General features: G+C 33.9%; 3 protein-coding genes across 3 annotated transcripts; all 3 read left to right on the plus strand.

The window, feature by feature from the left end:
* Window positions 1–516: 516 nt before the first annotated feature.
* Window positions 517–1949, plus strand: LOC131632117 (UDP-glucose flavonoid 3-O-glucosyltransferase 7-like). Its single transcript, XM_058902892.1, has one exon. The coding sequence runs from the start codon at window positions 531–533 to the stop codon at window positions 1947–1949; it is 1419 nt and encodes a 472-aa protein (XP_058758875.1). The 5' UTR covers window positions 517–530.
* A 1499-nt stretch (window positions 1950–3448) lies between these two features.
* On the plus strand, window positions 3449–4993 carry LOC131632124 (F-box/kelch-repeat protein At3g06240-like). Its single transcript, XM_058902902.1, has one exon. The coding sequence runs from the start codon at window positions 3554–3556 to the stop codon at window positions 4631–4633; it is 1080 nt and encodes a 359-aa protein (XP_058758885.1). The 5' UTR covers window positions 3449–3553; the 3' UTR covers window positions 4634–4993.
* A 10551-nt stretch (window positions 4994–15544) lies between these two features.
* Window positions 15545–16975, plus strand: LOC131632108 (UDP-glucose flavonoid 3-O-glucosyltransferase 7-like). The gene has a single exon (XM_058902883.1). It carries the CDS (start codon window positions 15557–15559, stop codon window positions 16973–16975), a length of 1419 nt encoding a protein of 472 aa, XP_058758866.1. The 5' UTR covers window positions 15545–15556.
* Window positions 16976–23036: the final 6061 nt, after the last annotated feature.

A 23036-nucleotide genomic window follows, 5' to 3' on the forward strand; every position in this document is an offset into this window, starting at 1 on the left:
ATTTTTAAAATATTGATTATTAGTATATTTAAATTATCATTAATGAAATGTGAAAGAAATATTAAATTAAGATACTTATTTTTGGAAAAAGAGAGTAGATACCAAAACAAGGCTGATTCTTGGTTTTTTCTCTCTTCTTATCGACTAAAATGCATTAAATATAAGTCTATTTTATAACATGTAAATGGTGTAATTTTAAAAATTACAATTTAATTGAACCAGAAGCCGCCCAGTTGATACCAAAACAAAGCTGATTCTAGTTTTTATCTTTTAAAATGCCGATTCTTCCTATATCAATGGAGCAGGCCGCATCATCCTTTGGCTTATCAAAAGATTCCAAGCCGATTTTTCCATCTTCACAATGAAATTAAAACAATAATTTGATGGAAAGTGAGCCACAAATATGGAAACGATGACCACAATATCATTTGACTTATCCAAATCCGTCGTTTTCCAGTTCCTGCTATATAAACGAATGAACTGAATTTGCATGCAAAAGTACAAGGCAGAGTAGCTTTCCAACCACAAAAATGGAGAAACCGCTCAAACTTTACTTCATTCCATACTTAGCAGCAGGCCACATGATCCCTCTATGCGACATAGCTTATCTCTTTGCCTCACGAGGCCACTTTGTTACAATCATCACCACTCCTTTAAACGCTAAAATCCTTCCCAAATCCAACAACTTCTTCAACGTTCACACTTTTTCATTCCCTTCTCAGGAAGTTGGCCTCCCGGACTGCGTCGAGAATCTCTCCGCTGTCACTGACCTCGACAGCTCCGGTAAAATCTTCCATGCCACCACACTCCTTCAGAAACACATTGAGAATTTCGTGGAGCAGCAACCACCTGATTGCATCGTGGCGGATTTTTTATTCCCATGGGTGGATGAGCTCGCAAACAAGCTTAACATTCCAAGATTCGCCTTCAACGGTTTCTCACTTTTCACCATATGTGCCATGGAAGCCCTCAAATTACACCCTCTCCCTGAGGATGCTTCCGGTTCTTTCATTGTTCCTCATTTTCCTTACGATGTCACCATTAGTTCAACACCACCCATAGGTTCCAAATCATTCATTGATCCTCTACTTACAATAGCGCAAAAGAGCCACGGCTTCATCATTAACAGCTTTATAGAGCTGGATGGAGAAGAGTGTGTTGAGTACTACGAGAAAACCGTTGGCCATAAAGCTTGGCATCTTGGACCGGCTTCTCTTGTTCGTAAAACCGTTCAAGAGAAGGCTATGAGAGGTGAAAAAAGCACCATGAGCGTGCAAAAGTATTTGACTTGGCTCAATTCAAAGCAAGATAACTCAGTATTCTATATAAGTTTCGGAACCTTTTGTTATTTCCCTGATGAGCAGTTGTATGAGATTGCAAGTGCGATAGAAGCATCGGGTTATGAGTTCATATGGGTTGTTCCGGAGAAGAAAGGGAAGGAGAATGAAAGTAAAATGGAGAATGAAAAATGGCTTCCTAAAGATTTTGAAGAAAGAAGTAAAGGGATGATTATAAGGGGGTGGGCTCCACAACTGGTTATATTGGGCCACCGTGCCGTGGGTGCATTTTTGACTCACTGTGGGTGGAACTCTGTGGCGGAGGCTGTGAGTACCGGTGTTCCGATGATCACGTGGCCAGTACATAGCGATCAATTCTATAATGAGAAGTTGATAACTGAGGTGCATGGAATTGGAGTTGAAGTCGGTGTGGATGAGTGGCTTACGACTGCTTTTCGAGAGATGCAAAAGGTGGTGGGGAAAGATTGTATAGAGAAGGCTTTAAGAAGGTTGATGGACGGTGGTGAGGAAGCAGTTAGAATAAGAGGAAGAGTTAAAGAGTTAGCAAAAACAGCTAAACATGTTGTTTGTGAAGGTGGTTCGTCACATGAGAATTTGACGGTTTTGATCGATGAGCTTAAGAGAATAAGACAGAGTAAGGTGTTAGATTAATTGTGATGTCATTGAAAGTCAATTTTAATAATCACAAAAACATTAGAAGAAGCAAATAAACCATTATTATGCTATCTCGTTTTTATTTTAGGAAACAAATAAGCCATTTTAATGTGAACTTTATTTTACCTAAACATCTATTATGTAACGTATATGAAAAAATTACGTTTATCTTTATGAGTTTATGTTAAATTCTTTTGATTTTAGGGGTAAAAAAAAATCTAATTGCCCTCTTGCTTTAATATTATGCATCTTACGTTCAATGCTTCTGATGTGTCACTCTACTATTTTTTTTATATAATTTTTTTATTTTATTTAAATGTCTAATTTTTTTATTACTTAAATCTCCAAACTTTGAGGTAGAGTTTGTTAAGCGTCAAGCGAATATGGTTGTTCATTATCTAACAAAGGCGGTCAATTCCTGGTCTCGACGTAGTTACGTTAATTGTATACCTCCTTGTATTGAACCCATTTTATTGAATGAAAGAAGTTAGTTTTGCCTTGGTAAAAAAAAAAGTCTCATTTTTAAAGACGGAAGACCCATTTTAGTCCCTCACAAAAATTAAAAAGTCCAAATTGATTTCTAAGAATAAAAAAATCTACATTTAATCCCTTGCAAAATTTAACGAGACAAATTAGTCATTCTCTTAATATTTTTCTCAACCCGATTATTTTTTTTTACTTTTGAATCATGATTGGACTGCCATGTGTAATAATTTTATGAGGTAGACATATTATTTTTTATTTCAATTATTTTTTAATCCATTTATTTATTTATTTTAATTATATTTAGTTATCAAACAAAGCTGGAAAAAAAAATCAAAATTTTACATTATGCAAGGATTGAACTAAGGAGGTCTTGGTCATGAAGCAATCTTCTCTACCATTATTTCAAAATCTGCACATTTAGTTTCCTCAACCTGCTGCATTATACCCTGACAACCGATTTGCAGTTTACTTAGCCCATAATCCGAAGTTTGACGCGCGTTTCAGACACATCGAAATGGAGTTCCACTTAATTCGTGAAAAGCTAGAATCAGGTCCTATTAAACTATTTCATGTTCCTTCTTCTGCACAAATTACCGAGGTTCTAACCAAACCTCTTTCAACACTGGCCTTTTCTTCCTTCATGACCAAGCTTGGCCTTGCCTCCGTCCACCGTCCAACTTGTGGTGGCGTGTTAGCATATAAATCTACTGATTAGGAATAACCGTTACTCTTTTCATGTATTTAGGCTAGTCTGTTACTTCTATTTTGGATATACAAGTGACCACTCACTGTGTACCTATTCATTTGATTTTAACAATGATATGTTTTTTATTTTGGGTTACTGAATAATCAATAATATATTAAATAAAAACAAATAATAAATTTAAATATAATTATTATGTTAATTGTACTTTTCTGCACAGTAGTATGCTAATTTTGTGAAGAAATATTTTGGGCTGTATTATTAAAATATAAGTGGGCTCTTGGGTTGAAGCCCAATTCGCCTTTCATCATTCATTCATCTGTAACCTAGAGCGGCGCTGCACAAAGCCGACCTTGCAGTGAGCAGTGAAGAAATTTTGCGCACAGCACCCAAGCGTAAAAGAAGATCGACCATGCTTCTGCCTCACAAATTGATTATCCAAATCTTACTGAGGTTGCCGGTAAAGTCTCTTATACGTTTCAAGTCTGTTTGTAAGTTATGGTTTTCTCTCATCTCTCATGATCCCCATTTTGCAAATTCACATTTTCAACTTAACTCTGCAACACACACTCGTAGAATTCTATTAATGTCAACTTCAACTCATCAATCTCGATCCATAGATTTTGAAGCATCGCTTGACGATGACAATGCTTCTTTTTCACTCAACCTTCCAGAGGGTTTTAGAGGTCTTGAAATTACAGGGTCATGTAGAGGTTTCTTACTTTTCTGCAGTTCCTTAAGCATCTATCTTTGGAATCCATACCTTTGGAATCCATCCACTGGAGTTCATAAACACATTCCTTTATCTCCTTTTGGGTTCAATTTAGATGCTGAATATTTCTATGGTTTTGGGTATGACGATTCAACCGAGGATTATTTGGTTGTTTCAATGTCTCGCATTGATTCAGGCGATCCTCCATTACGCTTGGAGTACTTCTCATTGAAATCTAATACATGGAAAGAAGTTGAGGGTCCTCACTTCCCTTATGTATTCCAGGAGGATGAGCCCAAAGGTGGTTTGCTCTATAAGGGAGCTATTCATTGGGTGGCTTATCGTTATGATTTACAAACTGATGTTATTGTTGTATTTGATTTAATGGAAAGGAAACTTTCATATATGCTTTTGCCGACTGATTCTGACGGTAGTCGTTTGGAGTGTGGTTTGTGGGTTTATGGAGAATTTCTCAGTGTATATACTAAGTATTACACAAATGATATGGTTCAAATATGGGTGATGAAAGAATACAAAGTGAACTCCTCTTGGACTATGGCTCTTGCTCTTCCTAGTGATCCATTTTTTCCATTGTGTTGTACTAAAAGTGATGATATTATTGGGACAGATGGTGAAGATGGACTGGTGAAGTACGATAAAAGTGGACAGTGTCTGGAGCAACATTCTTATCCTAATTATTATCTTAGATGCAATTTGACTATGTATATAGATTCTCTGCTTTCACTCCCTGGTGGTTATGGTGACAACCAGCAAGCTTAGGAAGATGACACAAACAAGAAAGATGCTTCATTATTTTCTTGATATTTATATTGAACTAGAGCATAGCTCCTACAGTAACAATGCCGGTTTCCCGAAGTGGCTATGTATGTAGAGTCTTTGCATCCATGGTGAATTGAGATAGCTGAAGATGACGGACGCAAACTAGAAGACTGACGTTTTGAATCATATGTGTTTGAATGCATTTGTAACACGAGTTAGTGTACTATATGAGCTAATATAATATGTCATGAAATGGTTATTGGTAAGTATTTGTAACATGCTTATTGATAACATTGACATCTATGTTTGTGTGATTCACTATTATTCATGTATGTAGGCTGTAGCTGGAATTTATTCTAATGTTTTTGTCCCTGTTTGAAAATGATTCTGATTAGTTTATCCATATTGATCAATATCAAAACTATGTGACTTTGACTCAAAGCAATTCATTATAAATTTGACCCTAACTACTATGTATTTGAATGAAATAGAAGGTTTTGATTGTTCTCTAATTTCAGTGGACTCTAATAATTTTGGTGCTTGTCCTTTCTGTGTTTCAGTTCGGGAAAGAAAATTAATTTCAAACTAATTGATCTATATATGACCAATTACGGGAATTTTAGTACTTTAGATTATAAGAAACATCAAAACTAAACAAACTCTTGAACCTAAATAGTGCTACCGGAGTTTTCAAATAAAGGGGTTTAAGTATTAGAAAGTGCAGTTTGCAAGGTGATAAGCTACAGTTAAGGGTGTTCATTATTAACTGTTAGAAATAGGCATAACGCAAATAAGTTTACTGAATTTTGATTAGATTTGTTGCATATCTTCTTTTGAAGAGAAAATGAAGCATGCGGTGCAAGTGTGAAGTTTCATTATAGCAGAAATAGGAGCATGGAGTAGATTGTACAGAAGTGTTTGCTCCTGTTAGCAGATTGAATAGTGTGAGAATGATGATAGCTATTGCAAATCTTATATGACTATATGTCAAATTTGCATTCTTGTATGAGACATGAATTGAACATATTTATGTGAAGAGAAATAGTAAGCACAAAGTGTAGGAACTACACAAGGCATTATGTGGACAAAAACAAACTCCAAGAGCCTCCTCCAAATGACAACATAATTATGGAAATTTTACAATACCCTCCGAAATTGAATGGGTGCAAGTATATATAATCATAATTTAAGGTTACTTAGCAGTTTTTGAGGGAAAAGAAGAAAGTTTCAGGGCTTGTCAATTCAATTGATTTAGAGATGAAATTTTGAGAATAGTGAAAGAAGGAAAACCTTGTTAATTTTTTTAACCTTGGTACATTTTTGCAGATATGAGGCTGATGTTCTATTTACATTATTGGAGATTCTTAAACAAATAATTTGCTTTTTGGAATTTTGAAGATCTTATCCGTTCATGTTGTTTGAATAGTTCTAATTAAAATTATTTTTTGAATGAATACTTACAAAAACTGTTTTCATTTTTAAATTTTTAGATTTGTCATCCATATGAGTATGGATTCGTTCAGGAACCTTAATTCTCCATATAGTTTTCCAATGCCTAAATTAGTGTTGTTCCCTGTGTCAGTCCAATTCTCATACGCAAAGACAATCAAAAACTTACCAGTTGAGGTGCCTCACCACTTGCAATCATCCACGCCTAACTCAGTGCAAGGGGGTGAATAGCTGCAACTTTTTACGGACTAGGTTTAAGTGACTTTACTGAACCATAACTTTGGTGACTTTAGTCCCTTGTATGGATCAATAAATAAGTAATACAATTATATTAATATTTTAAAGTAATTTGATAACCAAAGTTATGAAAGTCACCATACAGTAATGTCACTGAAATCCATCCCATTTTTTACAGCATGTCCTAATGAAACAGTTGACTAAAAGTAACTCAATCCTAATCTCCATTTTCCGTTATGAGCTCATTCACCTTTTTGTTCAGAGGTGCTTGTATATTACCTTTTTTTTTTTGACAAACTTTTAATATGAAACTTTAGAACACTCTTATGATCGACCCAACAATCTTTACAAGCGTTAACTCTTCCCCCATTGCCCACATTCCAGGCAACATTATTATTAATCCTTGACTAGCACTTAACAATACTCCCCCAATGACTAGGGTCATAAGGTTTGACAAACCCTATTCAGTCACCAACATAGTTCCTACCATACTTACCTTTGATCATTCTGCACCACAACATTTTCCCACCTCTATAGAATTTCCAGCAAAGCTTGACTAGATATGCTTGATTCACGAGTTTAAGCTTTCTCAAACCCAGTCCCCCATTCCTTTTTGCTTTTGGAAAGGTTTCTCCACCTAATAGTATGGAGATGTTGCTTCTCATCCATATCGCCCCAGATGAATTGCCTTTGCGCCCTCTCTATTTATTTCATGCTTCCACGAGGCATTCTATTACACATCATGGAATACATCGAAATAGCTTCAAGAATCGATTTAGCAAGTGTGATTCGACCTGCCATAGATAAAAAATGGAGAAACGAATCAAACGTTACTTCATTCCATACTTAGCAGCAGGCCACGTGATCCCTCAGTGCGACATAACTTCTCTTTTTGCCTCACGAGGCCACTTTGTTACAAATTACAATCATCACCACTCCATTAAACGCTCAAATCCTTCCCAAATCCAACAACTTCTTCAACGTTCACACTTTTCCATTCCCTCCTCAGGAAGTTGGCCTCCCTGACTGCGTCGAAAACCCCTCCTCCGTCACTGACCTAGACAGCTCCAGTAAAATCTTCCATGTGCCACCAAACTCCTCCAGAAACACATTGAGAATTTCGTGGAGCAGCAACCACCTGATTGCTTCGTGGCAGATTTTTTATTACCGTGGGTGGATGAGCTCGCAAACAAGCTTAACATTCCGAGATTCGCCTTCAACGGTTTCTCACTCTTTAAAATATGTGCCATGGAAGCCCTCATGTTACACCCTCTCCCCGAGGATGCTATCTCATTTGGGAAAGAGAAACGAGGGCTATGAGGCTTATCAATGGTGAGGCATATCTGCATATGTTGAAGACATCTCCCAGATTCTGGAGTAAATCACATTTTAAGGTAAACTTCACTGAAATTTTTAAACTTATTTCTGAATGGTTCTGAATGCTTCTGAATGTTATGCCAGGTAACCAACAAATGTGACACATTACTCAACAACATGTCTGAGTCATTCAACAGTGTGATACTTGAGTCAAGGTCCAAGCCTCTTATAACAATGATTGAAGAGATCAGAACTTATTTCATGGAGAGGTGGGCAACCAACAGGATGAGGTTCCAAAATCTGTCTGATGATGCAGTGCTACCAAACATAAGAAAGCAAGTGGAGAAAACTAGTACATGCACAAACAATTGGATTGTAAGGTGTGTAACATATATTTGATGTACCTGGCATGGTTTGGTATGATAAACAATATTTAGTTACTTCTGATGGTTTGGTTTATCTAATATGTAGGATGTCTGATGAACATATATTTGAAGTTAAGCATGTGCAAGATCCAAATGAGATGTTTACAGTGAACCTGAAAGACAGCAAATGCTCATGTAGGAGGTGGGAACTAACTGGTTTGCCATGTGTGCATGCCTTGTCATGCATGAAGAGTAGGAACTTCAAATTTGAAGATTATATTCCTGAGTACTATAAGAAGAGCAGGTACATTGCAGTATACAAACCAGTCATTTACCCTGTTAATGGTTCAAACCTATGGGAAAAAACACAATACCCAGATGTCCATCCTCCAAAGTACAGAAAGATGCCTGGAAGACCAAAGAAGAAAAGGAATCTGGAACAAGGAGAGATAGATGGGTCTGACAGAAAACTTAGGAGAACTGGGCTAATTGTGAAGTGTAGTAGATGCAAGAAATCTGGGCACAACAAAGCCACATTGATCAGCGTATTTTGATGCACATTCCTCTACGGTTGTACATATACATTTCCATAGTTTGCTTGTCTTATTTTTGTATTTTATAATGTTTTTATATTTTAAATTATTTTTATTGTTATTTGATTTTCGTATTTATTTTTCAGCTTTAGTAGTCTGCACGGAAACGATCATAACTGGAGTTCCGGGAGTCCGATTGAGGCGTTCTAATAATCGCCGGAAAGCTAAGAAAAAGAGCTACAACTTTTATGTTGGAGTCAAAGTCAGAATCGGAACCTATATTTCCCAGAATTGTGTTTAAAGCTGCAGCACTATTTAATTTTCAGTTTTTGGGTCGTTTAGTAGTGGGCCTGGTTTTGTCATTTGACCCAGTTGGGTCATAAACGTTTTTTGGCTGATTCCTAATAGGTCTAGCAGCCGTGTTACTGTTTATCACGTTTTACTATTCACAATTTTGTTTCCACTCTTTTGCTCTGTACGGTAATGGAGAACTAAACCTCGAGGATCAATTCACTGTAATCAGATGCCGCTTTGAGGTTCTTTTATAATTTTCCATTAATCTGTTCCTTTGAATTCAATCTATAATTACAATTGCTTGCTTAATTTAATTGTTTTTATATGATAGAATTCTTTAATTTGATTGTTGTCTGTTCTTGAATCAATTTCGTGATTAGTGTAGCTTTTGCATTGTCGCGTTCGATCATATTGTGTTTGCTTAATTCACAATAGCTTATAATCCGTTTGCTTTATCCGGAATTCAGGGACAGACTTCGTATAATTGCTATTGCGCTTGTCAGTAGTTTTTGTAGTCGAATAGGATCAGACCCGTTTAGGGAATTGAAATTTTATAGGGATCAATGATAAGTCGGAAGTTGATACAGTGGGTTGATTCGTTTCAGCTTATTCAGATAATCACTTTTTTATAATAACTTATTTTCTGCATTTTTATAATTGAACACGAAACAACCCCCCCTTAATTCGAATTCCATTCGGTTAGTAACAACTAAGAATCCTTGTGAGACGATATTCGAGTCACTTGTCGCTATCTACAGTTTTATTCAAAATAACTCGTTTTTGATCCGCGTGCGACAGCGGATCAAATTGGCGCCGTTGCCGGGGATTCTTGTGAATATTAACTGATATTAGAGTCCTAGGTGTAGTGTTTGTGTGTTTTGGCCATAGTTTCCTCACGGTTTTGGCCAATTCGCGTTTAGAGTCGAAAAATTCAGTTTTTGAAAAACATTGTGTTTGATTGTAAACAGTTTTTCCTACTGGAAGTAGAAAAATCGTACGATTAATACTTCCTTACTCTAAAAGAGTAAGGGAATTTGAGCCAAAATTGCCAAATTCATCGTTTTTCTATTTTTAATGAATTTTTTACTATTTTCATAGAGTAAAAAAAATACAAAAAAAATCCTAAAATTCTAATTTGTCTTAATTAGATTAAATTTCGTGTTTTTATATTTTTCTGAATTTATTTAATCGTTTTTATTCTTTCTATTCGTTTATGCATGTATGGGACATCGTCGGTATTTCGGTGTATGTTGAACCCATGGCTGAACAAAGAACCTTAAGGCAGTTGGCTGCCCCTGATGCGAACTTATGCATTGAGTATCCTGATGTTGATGTACCTTTTGAATTGGAATATGGTTTAACACATTTGTTGCCTAGGTTTAATGGTTTTGCAGGTGAGGATCCGCATATGCATCTGAATGAATTTCAGGCTGTGTGCTCTGCACCTTCCGAACCTTCACTAGAGGATATTGTCAAACAAATGGCTGCAAATAATCTTCAGTATCAACAACACATAGATTCTACTCTTCAGACTTTGCAAACACAGATTGGACAACTTGCCACTTTGATGAATGCCATGCAGCAAGCTCAAGGAGCAAACCAACAACCCTTGGATGAGCAATCCATTTTTCAAATAGAGTTGCTTTCTGAAAATGTTGATGATATTTGTACTGATTCGTTTGCAGATGATTTTCCATCATTGTCTGGTTTTGATGATGTTTACTCTTGTGATGTTTGTACTGACACTAATATTTGCTCTGTTTGTGCTGAAATTGAGCTTGCCTTGCAAAATGATATTCTTACTGCAGATGAGGTTGCAAATGAAGTTGTTCATGTAGATGAAGCTCTCGACATCCCGGCTGCCCGGAACAAACCATCCATTGAACAACCACCTTCCCAAGAGCTGAAACCAATTCCTGAAAATCTTAAATATGCTTATTTAGAGATGAATGAAAAACTTCCGGTTATAATTTCTTCTAAACTTTATTTTGATCAAGAAAGTAAGTTTTTGCAGGTTTTGAAGAAGCATAAGAAAGGAATTGGATGGACCTTGGATGACATTTATGATATTAGTTCGTCCATGTGTGTGCATAGGATCTCACTTGAAGATGTAGCAAAAGTAGTGAGGCAGCCCCATAACCTTTGGTTCCTTGATGTCGTGAAAGATGAGAGCACCTTCACGTGTCCATTTGACACTTTTACTTTTAGAAGAACATTCTTTGATCCTGGAATAAAAGGCGAAGGAGCTAAACCACTTTTTAAGGACGATGAGCATTACCCAAAGCTACTCCATGAGAGCCCCACTTTGGAAGAAGAAAATGTAGAAGATATCTCTTTGGGAAAGGCAGCTTATGTGATCACTTATCCCCCTTGACTACTCGGGTGTGTTCTTTCCTTTCTCTCACTCTTATTTTATATTAATGTTCTTTCATTGAGGACAATGTATGTCTTAAGTGTGGGGGAGAGAATCATTTATTTGTTTTGTTTTCTTTCAATTTTTTTTTGTTTTTGTTTTAATTTCAACCAATAAAAAATGCATCTTCTTGAAAGTTTTAGGCTATAGACTGATTTGAGTCGAGTTTGCGGAGACGTGGGAAAAATTCACAAGATTGGTATCGTTCTAACACCGTAAGTCTCCTGCATATGGAAATCGATTTGAAATTTTTTTATTATGTTTTAGCCTTAAATTCTCATTCTCTGACAGCTCTTGAGTAGTTTATTTCAGCAGTCGGCACCATCTCTCACACACTTTACGCAGGGAAGCCGATGAATATAAGTGAGTGTTCCGAAAGAAAAAAAGAAAAAAAGAAAAAGGGAATGCACCTTCTAAGTTTGGTGACCCTCACCCGGTCACTTAACCCAACGGTTGTGGAACCTTCAAAAGAAAAAGTTTTTCAAAACTCTTTTTTAGTTGGTTCAGCGGTTTCTGGTGCTGAACTTGGTAGGGAGGATTACGGTCCGATCCCCCGCAACTACATCTGAGTAAACAAAAGGTTATGCCACGTCAGTACCGGAACCCCGTGCAAAAAAGGATCAGAGTCACTAACCGGTCGTCCTGCTATAAGTGTGTGGAGATAACGGGCTTAATGTGATTGCGCCTGAATGAAAAAGAGCAAAAAGGATTAGTAAGTTAGGCTATGGTATAATAATATGATTTGAATTGGTTTTTGTATTTAGGAGGCTTATGTCTTCATATTTGTGGTTAGTGTTCTTACGATGTCCTTAATGTGCAAGACTAGTACTTATCGATGCAAACTTACCGGAAGAAGATTGGTAGCCTAGGATGAGTAACTATTGATGTATTTCTGCTTTCTTTGTTTTGTTTTTCATTTTGCTCGGAGTGCAAAAGTTCAAGTGTGGGGGAATTTGATCAGCGTATTTTGATGCACATTCCTCTACGGTTGTACTTATACATTTCCATAGTTTGCTTGTCTTATTTTTGTATTTTATAATGTTTTTATATTTTAAATTATTTTTATTGTTATTTGATTTTCGTATTTATTTTTCAGCTTTAGTAGTCTGCACGGAAACGATCATAACTGGAGTTCCGGGAGTCCGATTGAGGCGTTCTAATAATCGCCGGAAAGCTAAGAAAAAGAGCTACAACTTTTATGTTGGAGTCAAAGTCAGAATCGGAACCTATATTTCCCAGAATTGTGTTTAAAGCTGCAGCACTATTTAATTTTCAGTTTTTGGGTCGTTTAGTAGTGGGCCTGGTTTTGTCATTCGACCCAGTTGGGTCATAAACGTTTTTTGGCTGATTCCTAATAGGTCTAGCAGCCGTGTTACTGTTTATCACGTTTTACTATTCACAATTTTGTTTCCACTCTTTTGCTCTGTACGGTAATGGAGAACTAAACCTCGAGGATCAATTCACTGTAATCAGATGCCGCTTTGAGGTTCTTTTATAATTTTCCATTAATCTGTTCCTTTGAATTCAATCTATAATTACAATTGCTTGCTTAATTTAATTGTTTTTATATGATAGAATTCTTTAATTTGATTGTTGTCTGTTCTTGAATCAATTTCGTGATTAGTGTAGCTTTTGCATTGTCGCGTTCGATCATATTGTGTTTGCTTAATTCACAATAGCTTATAATCTGTTTGCTTTATCCGGAATTCAGGGACAGACTTCGTATAATTGCTATTGCGCTTGTCAGTAGTTTTTGTAGTCGAATAGGATCAGACCCGTTTAGGGAATTGAAATTTTATAGGGATCAATGATAAGTCGGAAGTTGATACAGTGGGTTGATTCGTTTCAGCTTATTCAGATAATCACTTTTTTATAATAACTTATTTTCTGCATTTTTATAATTGAACACGAAACAACCCCCCCTTAATTCGAATTCCATTCGGTTAGTAACAACTAAGAATCCTTGTGAGACGATATTCGAGTCACTTGTCGCTATCTACAGTTTTATTCAAAATAACTCGTTTTTGTGAAGTGTAGTAGATGCAAGAAATCTGGGCACAACAAAGCCACATGTAAGGTAACAGGGCCAACACAAACTACTGAATCTACTCAACAAAACTCAACACAAACTACTCAACAAGCTTCTCAACAGGTTTCTACTCAGCCTACTCAACAGCAACCAACACAAGCTTCTCAGCCTACTCAACAGCAACCAACGCAAGCTTCTCAGCCTACTCACCAGCAACCAACACAAGCTTCTCAGCCAACTCAACAGCAAACAACTCAGCCTTCTCAGACATCCAGAAGCAGACAACCTGCTGCTCAGAAGGCAAAGAAATTAGGAGTGAGAAGGGCACCAACACCTTGGGTACCACCTGGACCAACCACAAGATTAGGAGCATCAAGAATTGGCCCAACTACTAGAAGGACAACTCCAACAAAGAGAAACTCATCCAAGAAGAATGTTTAGAATTTTTAGGATATTTAGATTGTTTAGACTGTTAGTTTCATATTTTGGCAGTGTCGCTTTTGGAACATGTATGCTTTTAAACATGTATTATGTTGAACATGTAAGCTTTTAAGCATGTCTGATTTTGAACATCTATGGTTTTGAACATGTATGGTATTGAACAAGTTTGGTTTTGAACATGTATGGATAATGAACATGTATGGTGTTATTGCAATCTTTCAATTTGAAACACATGTTTGATATTGTATTCATTAACACTAACCAAACCACTGATAATTTTAACACTAACCAAACCACTGATTTCATTAATGATAAAAGGTACATCAATTGGTAAACTTTAAAATTACATCATCAAGCTAAACATCTACGGATTACATCAACAATAACATCTACTGATTTTTCCAATAACATCTAATTCCTTATCAACCTAAACCTTAACATGAGCAACCTAGACCTTAAAAAAACACAGAACCAATAACATGATCATAATCATCAAGCCACAAAATTTTTCCAATTTCATCATCTTCTTCAGTTGCCTTTGAATTTGATCAGTCTCCTGCCTTATCTCTTCAGTTGACAATCTAACTTTGGTAACATCCATTTGTATCTCTTCAAATTTTTTTCCTAACTTTTCCACCATATGTTGCATACAATCACCATCTGTATCTACAACTTCCTCCAAATACCATTCGAAAAATCCACACCCAGGATTCACAGGCCCCTACATGTGCCATAGATTGCTGTTAAATTACCATAAACTTAGAAAACCAACAATCTCTAAAAACTTAAGATACCTTAAAATTGGGACATCCCCAAAATTGTCTTCCAAAAGTCTTTGTTGTCTTGGACTTTCGTAGGGTGGCTTTAGCTCCACAATGGCATACCACAACATTACAATGCAGATTCGCTTTCCTACAATTCTCAGAATTCAAACTTTCATGGCTACCTGCTGAGATATGAGAAGAACATTGATGCGACTTCATGTTCCTGCAAAATCCTAACCCCCAGTTTCTTCCCAATCTCAAAATGTTGGAATCAAGCAAACCCTAACCCCCAATTTGTGAAGAATCTGGAAAATGAAGAAGAATCTGGTTTAACCCTATCCCCCAATTCCTTTTAACGAAGGAGAAGAGTACAGTAACGTCCACATAAGCTGCCACATAAGCTTCTACTAACGTCCGTTTGCCTGTGTTGGACGGAAATGACTCTTGTGGTACGTTTTTAATAGATAAGGGAGTTATTTGAACTTTTTAAAAATTATGGGACGAAATTGGACCTCGAGTAAAAGTTAGAGGACGAAAAAGGGTATTTTGCCTTTAAATTATCATTAATGCAGAAATAATAAATTAAGACACTTATTTTTGGAAATAAAGTGACTAGATACCAAAACAAGGCTGATGCTTGGTTTTTTCTCTCTTCTTATCAATTAAAATGCATTAAATATAAGTCTATTTTTTTTTTTTGGTTACTATATAAGTGTATTTTATAACGAGTAAATGGTATAATTTTAAAAATTGCAATTTAATTGAACTAGAAGCCGCCCAGTTGATCCCAAAACAAAGCTGATTCTAGTTTTTATCTTTTAAAATGCCGATTCTTCCTATTTCAATGGAGCAGGCCGCATCATCCTTTGGCTTATCCAAAGATTCCAAGTCGATTTTTCCATCTTCAACTATAAAATTAAAACAATAATTTGATGGAAAGTGAGCCACAAAAATGGACAAACGATGACCACAATATCATTTGACTTATCCAAATCCGTCGTTTTCCAGTTCCTGCTATATAAAGGAATGAACTGAATTTGCATGCAAAAGCACAAGGCAGAGTAGCTTCCCAACCACAAAAATGGAGAAACCACTCAAACTTTACTTCATTCCATACTTAGCAGCAGGCCACATGATCCCTCTATGCGACATAGCTTCTCTCTTTGCCTCAAGAGGCCACTTTGTTACAATCATCACCACTCCTTTAAACGCTAAAATCCTTCCCAAATCCAACATTTTCTTCAATGTTCACACTTTTCCATTCCCTTCTCAAGAAGTTGGCCTCCCTGACTGCGTCGAAAATCTCTCCTCGGTCACTGACCTCGACAGCTCTGGTAAAATCTTCCACGCCACCACACTCCTCCAGATACACATTGAGAATTTCGTGGAGCAGCATCCGCCTGATTGCATCGTGGCGGATTTTTTATTCCCGTGGGTGGATGAGCTCGCAAACAAGCTCACCATTCCAAGATTCGCCTTCAACGGTTTCTCACTCTTTACCATATGTGCCATGGAAGCCCTCAAATTACACCCTCTCCCTGAGGATGCTTCCGGTTCTTTCCTTGTTCCTCATTTCCCTTACGATGTCACCATTAGTTCAACACCACCCATAGATTCCAAATCATTCATTGATCCTCTACTTACAATAGCACAAAAAAGCCATGGCTTCATCATTAACAGCTTTATAGAGCTAGATGGAGAAGAATGTTTTGAGTATTACGAGAAAACCGTTGGTCATAAGGCTTGGCATCTTGGACCGGCTTCTCTTGTTCATAAAACCATTCAAAAGAAGGCTATGAGAGGTGAAAAAAGCACCATGAGCGTGCAAAAGTATTTGACCTGGCTCAACTCAAAGCAAGATAACTCAGTAATCTATATAAGCTTTGGAACCTTTTGTTATTTCCCTGATGAGCAATTGTATGAGATTGCAAGTGCGATAGAAGCATCGGGTTATGAATTCATATGGGTTGTTCCCGAGAAGAAAGGGAAGGAGAATGAGAGTAAAGTGGAGAATGAAAAATGGCTTCCTAAAGGTTTTGAAGAGAAAAGTAAAGGGATGATTGTAAGGGGCTGGGCACCACAAGTGGTTATATTGGGCCACCGTGCCGTGGGTGCATTTTTGACTCACTGTGGGTGGAACTCTGTGGCGGAGGCTGTGAGTACCGGTGTTCCGATGATCACGTGGCCAGTACATAGCGATCAGTTCTATAATGAGAAGTTGATAACTGAGGTGCATGGAATTGGAGTTGAAGTCGGTGTGGATGAGTGGCTTACGACTGCTTTTCGAGAGATGCAAAAGGTGGTGGGGAAAGATTGTATAGAGAAGGCTTTAAGAAGGTTGATGGACGGTGGTGAGGAAGCAGTTAGAATAAGAGGAAGAGTTAAAGAGTTAGCAAAAACAGCTAAACATGTTGTTTGTGAAGGTGGTTCGTCACATGAGAATTTGACGGTTTTGATCGATGAGCTTAAGAGAATAAGACAGAGTAAGGTGTTAGATTAATTGTGATGTCATTGAAAGACAATTTTAATAATCACAAAAACATTAGAAGAAGCAAATAAACCATTATTATGCTATCTCGTTTTTATTTTAGGAAACAAATAAGCCATTTTAATGTGAACTTTATTTTACCTAAACATCTATTATGTAACGTATATGAAAAAATTACGTTTATCTTTCTGAGTTTATGTTAAATTCTTTTGATTTTAGGGGTAAAAAAAAATCTAAGTGCCCTCTTGCTTTAATATTTTGCATCTGATATTCAATGCTTCTCATGTGTCACTCTACTATTTTTTTATATAATTTTTTTTATTTAAATGTCTAATTTTTTAAATTTAAATAACTGTTACATTTTAATATCTATAATATAAGAAAGGAAGGTGTTCTGGAAAAAACATTTTTGTCCTTTTCTCTTTGACTGCCACCACAACATTTTAGGGGCAATTTGTGTCTAAAAATTACTTTTTCCAACCAGTGATGTCACTTTGTTCTATTTCAACCACATATTAATTCAATCATGCCTTTGTTTGGTAGGTGTAATTCATTTGATGATGTCATCGGGTTCTATTGGGATTCTTTTTTTTCAAACCTTCCCATGTGAGTGAACAATATGCATATTTGCAATAGCAACCGTGATAGGTCAAACCGTGAGCAATATGTGTGTGTTGCAATGTTGAAACTCTGATGTTGTAGTTTTTGATTCTCCAACTTTTGTGTTTTTCAAATTTCACCATCTTTTTCTTTTAGATTTCACTTTGTTTAACTTTTGTGTTTTTTATGTTGCAGGTTTTTCGCCTTTGTGTTTGTTCAACTTTTCTTTCATACCATTTTGCTTGGGGGGTTTCAGTTTTGTTGTTGGAATTCCCATTAGTTTCTTACTTGCATATATTCTATTTAATTACTTTGAACCTAGAGATTTTAAAGTTTCTATTGTTGTAGCATTCAACATTAATCTTTATCTTAAAAGTTAAAACTCATATTTCAGGTTTTTATTTTGTTATATGTATGAATATGATCCTGAAATGGAACAATAGAAGGAGCGAAAATTGTTCCTGGTAAATAACTAATCATACCTTCTTTTCTTTTTTTTTGTGTTTTTCTATTTTGGATATTTGATTTCCAATCTTTTGATATATTGTTTTTGACTTTATTTGTATGGATCCGATGATGTGTATAATATTTTTTTCTCAATTTGAAAAAGACTCACATTAAGAAAGGTGTAAATTGATGGATATGGTGTACTTTTTTCTTCTGAATTGGCTTCCAAAATAAAGAGGAGTAAAAGATTTAAAGTAGAGTAATGCATACTGAACAAAAATGAGGAGGAAAGCCAAGGTAAGATTTCATCAACAAGAAGTAGGGATGGCAATTTGGCCCATCCCTAGTGGGTACCCACAAAAAACCCCATATCGGGTAGGATAAATACCCATAAAAATGGGTATGGACACGGGCACGGGTAATTACCCATTAAAATATGCGGGTATGGGTGCGGGCACGGGTACCTTACTACCCAACCCGCCCCATACCCATACTACATATTTCTATAATATCATTTATATTATTATATAAAAATGAATGATTCTAAATTTTTTTTAAAAATATATCGCTATTAAATCATTACACATTTTAATAAAAGTGTTTATTTGTTTCTTAACTCAACAATATCATACATAATTTTTTTAATATTGTTAAAAAGACTTAAATTATATGATATTTTGTAATTAAACGATTTAATTTTACTATAAATGCAGGTAAACGGGTACAGGTATGGGCATTGAGGTACCCACAGGGTATGGGTACGGGCGTGAATATTGATACCCACGCGGGTTTGGGCTCGGGTACGGGGATTTTTTTAAACTGCGGGTATGGGGACGGGTACTATAGTATCCTGCCCAAACCCTGCCCATTGTCATCCCTAACAAGAAGAAAGTTATCAACTTTTGTTCCATTTTCAAATTTTAATGGGTGAAGAACTGATTTTTTGTTGTTGCAGCATATCACTGGTTTTTAATGTTGAGAATATGGTTCTATGATATGAAACTTTATTATTGTATTTATATCTTTTTATTGCTTTGATAACCTTTAAAAGTTGATGTGAAATTTGCAGAAATTGAAAGCCATACATATTGAAAGTCCAAGATAACAGTAACATTGACTAGGATATCACAGTCAAGAAAATCACAGCCAGCCTGTTGAAATAGAAGTTTCTCTCCCTCATTTCTTCTTCTTATGCTTTATAGTTTTATTTTGTTTATTCTTAAAAAATGTTCCTCCATAACTCATGTTTTCTCTCCTTTAATGCAAGAACATATTCAATTTTATATTTTTTTTTCCTTCTGTTGCTGCATTTTAGTTAATTTTCTTTATGTTATTCATTAATATTTGACCATTTAATTGAGTTTGATTGTGTTTTTTTATGATTTTTCATTTACACATGACTTTGTTTTTCATCATTTTTTTCACCAAATAGATTTCTCTTTAATTATTTTCAATATTTTTTTTAAAGTTTTTTTTACCAAGATTAAGGACCATAATATGCATATGAGAATTAATATTTTTTTAAATAACTTTTTTTTTTTTTTTAAAAAAATAGATCTATAAACAGTAGCTCCATTATATACTTCAGTGACATAGGACTGGTGGTGGTTGTAAGCGATTTTGCTTCAATCATTATAAGTTTTTTCTTGAAAAAAAGAAGAAGAGAAGATGATTGAAAAGAAATATATATTTGTAGTTTACTAATATTCTTCCTCATACGTTATATTTAAGATTTCTTTACAATAGAAAAGTAGGGAAGAAAAAAGTTACAAATAGTAAGAGAACGTGAAAGAGATAAAATAATTTGATTTGATTTGATTTTTTTATTCAAAATAATATCTTACTATTTTATTACAATCTTTTCAAAATGATACCTTCATTTTTTACGTAATCATTAGTGAGTATGATTTGGTTTTTATTCAAAATAATATCTTACTATTCTTATTACAATCTTTTCAAAATTAAACCTTCATTTTTTTTTATCTTTGAAAGAATAATATTATAATATATTATCCATAAAATAATCTTCTATTTATGTTACCCACAAAAATATAGTATTTTTTTACTTACATAAAAATCACTTTAATGGAAATGCTATATATTAATAGAAATACCATATAGTATAAGATTATAAATATTAGATTGTATAAGTTATATATTAAATTGAAATATATAGATGAATGATTCAAATTATAAATGAGATTAGACCGTTTTTAGAGTACACTGAACATAAGCAACATAATAGATAATAGTAGGCAAAAACAACGTAATAGGTAATAGTAGACATTGAATGATATTGACAAAAGAAAAAAGCGACATTGATAGAAATGTAGGATGAAGTATGTATAGTACAGAAAACTTAAAAAGTTTAATATTAAATTAAATGATAGAAGTATAGGATAGAAATGTAGGATGGAGTATCAATAGTACAGAAAATTAAAAATATTTAATATTAAAAGATAATGAGGTGTTGCAATCAGAATAAGAAAATTAAAAATATTTAACAAGAGTCAAATTAGTCCCTCACAAAAAAAATAGATCCAACTTAATCCATTACAAAATTTAACCGGATCATATTAGTCCTTCTGCTAATATTTTCTCAAATCCGTTTTTTCCTACTTCTAAACCGATTCTTTTCATACTTTTAAACCGTGACTGGACTGACACGTTGAATTTTTTAAATTTTTTTTATTATTTAAATATCAAATTAATTTTTGTTTTTAATTTCATTTTTAAACAGTTATCAATGAATAATATCAAAAAAGTCGAAATTGTTTCTTATAAAGTAATTTTTAAACAAGTAATTTCCATGATTTCTAATAATATTAACAAATTATATACATAAATATTTTACCTATGAGGTCTCAAATCCAAGTCCCTTCAAGTTAAATGATTTTTAGTTTACAACTAGACAAATCAATTTCTATCGTTAATAAAGAGACTATCATTTACAACTAGAAAAATCAATTTCTATTGTTAGTAAAGTGACCATTATTTACAACAAGATAAATCAATTTTTATTTTTAATAAAGTGACTATCATTTACAACTAGACAAATCAATTTCTATTGTTAGTAAAGTGACTATCATTTACAACTAGATAAATCAATTTCTATTGTTAATAAAGTGAGTATCAGTTACAACTAGACAAATCAATTTTTACGATTAGTAAAGTGACTATCAATAACAATTAAACAAATCAATTTCTATTGTTAGTAAAGTGACTATCATTTTCAAATAGACAAATCAATTTCTATTGTATTAAATTGATTGTCATTTAATCTGAAGAGACTTAGGTTTGAGACCATATTGATACAAATTTTGTATTTTGTATTTTAAATTTAGAATTATTTAAGATTAACCACATGGGTCTGAGTTCAACTCCTTATAAGAAACAATTTTGACTTTTTTATATTATTAATTTATAATTGTTTAAAAATGAAATTAAAAATAAAAATCAATTTAGTATTTAAAAATTAAAAAATAAATAAAATCCAACGTGATAGTCCAGTCACGATTTTAAACTAGGAAAAAACCGAGTTGAAAAAATATTAACAGAAGGACTACTATGATCCGGTTAAATTTTATAAGGGATTAAATTGGGTCTATTTTATTGTGAAGGACTAATTTGACTCGTGTAATATTTGTGAGGGACTAAAATGGGTCTTCACTCTTAATATTAAAAGATAAATCAGAATAAGCAAAGTATATCAAAACAAATAGTATTTCTTTTATTACCAAATTTACTTTATTTTTTCAATTCATTTTCTTTAATATTTATTTATTTTCTATTACTTTTTAAGAAGATAATGTAATGTCTAAAATTAGAAATATTATATTAAAATATAATTATTAGTATTAAATTTTAAATTTATGGTATGATGTTATTATCTATATTTCTATTACTTTTTAAAAATGTTTTTTTTGATAAAAATACTTGTATATATGAAAAAAAATAGTAAACTTTTTTCTTTAACTAAAAGAATTTATTAATTCAAAAAAAGTACATGCGATCACCAAAGGATCCAGCGATCACCAAAAGATCCAGCAGAATCAAAAATAGTAAACTCTTAGTTGCATGTAAATATAGATTAATGTTTGTTAAAAAATATATAACAAAGTTTTCTTAAGGCAATAGTTGCGTATGAATTTTAGTACAATTAGATTGTTGTCAATTTTTAATGATTTATTTAATACAACATTAAATAATTTTTATTTTTAAAGATGTATAATTGATTTTAATATGTTTGATTATTTTTTAAAATAGATTTGACTAGATCCAAAAAAAAAAGAATTTTAAATTAAAATTTATCTACGGGAACAAATTTATTATTGATTTAAATTTTTTTGTAAACAATATTAAAAAAAAGTACAGTAAATATATGATATTGATTAAAATATCTGTATATATGAAATAATAATAAACTCATTTTTATTTTATGATCTAATATTTTTTCAAAAATGATATACGGGAAAATATTTATTATTGACTTAAATATTTTTATATACGAAAAAAAATTTATTACTAATTTAAATATTTTTTCTTTTTTAAATTTATATTTATAATAAATATATGCAAGCAAATACGCGTATCAGATCAGAACCCGTGCGTACGCACGGGTTTGTTACTAGTTGTGTAGGAAACATAATTCCAGGCAAAATTGAAAAGCCACAATCCAAATTTCAATATCATTTTCAAATTTCACTCAGCTCAATGTATTTAGTACTCAAAGGACACATTGGAGATTGGAGTGACACACATTGCTTTACTTGGAGCAATTCTTGCATGGACACGGGCCTAAATCCTTATTCTTATGAACAACTAATAAGAAAGAGTAATTTTTTAATTTGTTTTAATTTTAATTTTGTTTTTATTTGGATTCATGGGGTGGTTGAGATTATGAAGGAAAGAGAAAATTCAGTATTTATTTTTTAATTAATTAAAATTCTATGATTGGTTGTGTGTAAAACAATTTCTTAGGTATGTGTCCACCTACGAATTTTCCGCTTGTTGAAATATTAACATC

Source organism: Vicia villosa, linkage group LG1, assembly GCF_029867415.1.
Source record: "Vicia villosa cultivar HV-30 ecotype Madison, WI linkage group LG1, Vvil1.0, whole genome shotgun sequence".
In the NCBI taxonomy this organism is placed as follows: Eukaryota; Viridiplantae; Streptophyta; class Magnoliopsida; order Fabales; family Fabaceae; genus Vicia; species Vicia villosa.

What these genes read in the sequence shown, in the direction of transcription:
- LOC131632117 (XM_058902892.1), top strand. Translation starts at nt 531, where the DNA reads ATGGAGAAACCGCTCAAACTTTACTTCATTCCATACTTAGCAGCAGGC.
- LOC131632124 (XM_058902902.1), top strand. Translation starts at nt 3,554, where the DNA reads ATGCTTCTGCCTCACAAATTGATTATCCAAATCTTACTGAGGTTGCCG.
- LOC131632108 (XM_058902883.1), top strand. Translation starts at nt 15,557, where the DNA reads ATGGAGAAACCACTCAAACTTTACTTCATTCCATACTTAGCAGCAGGC.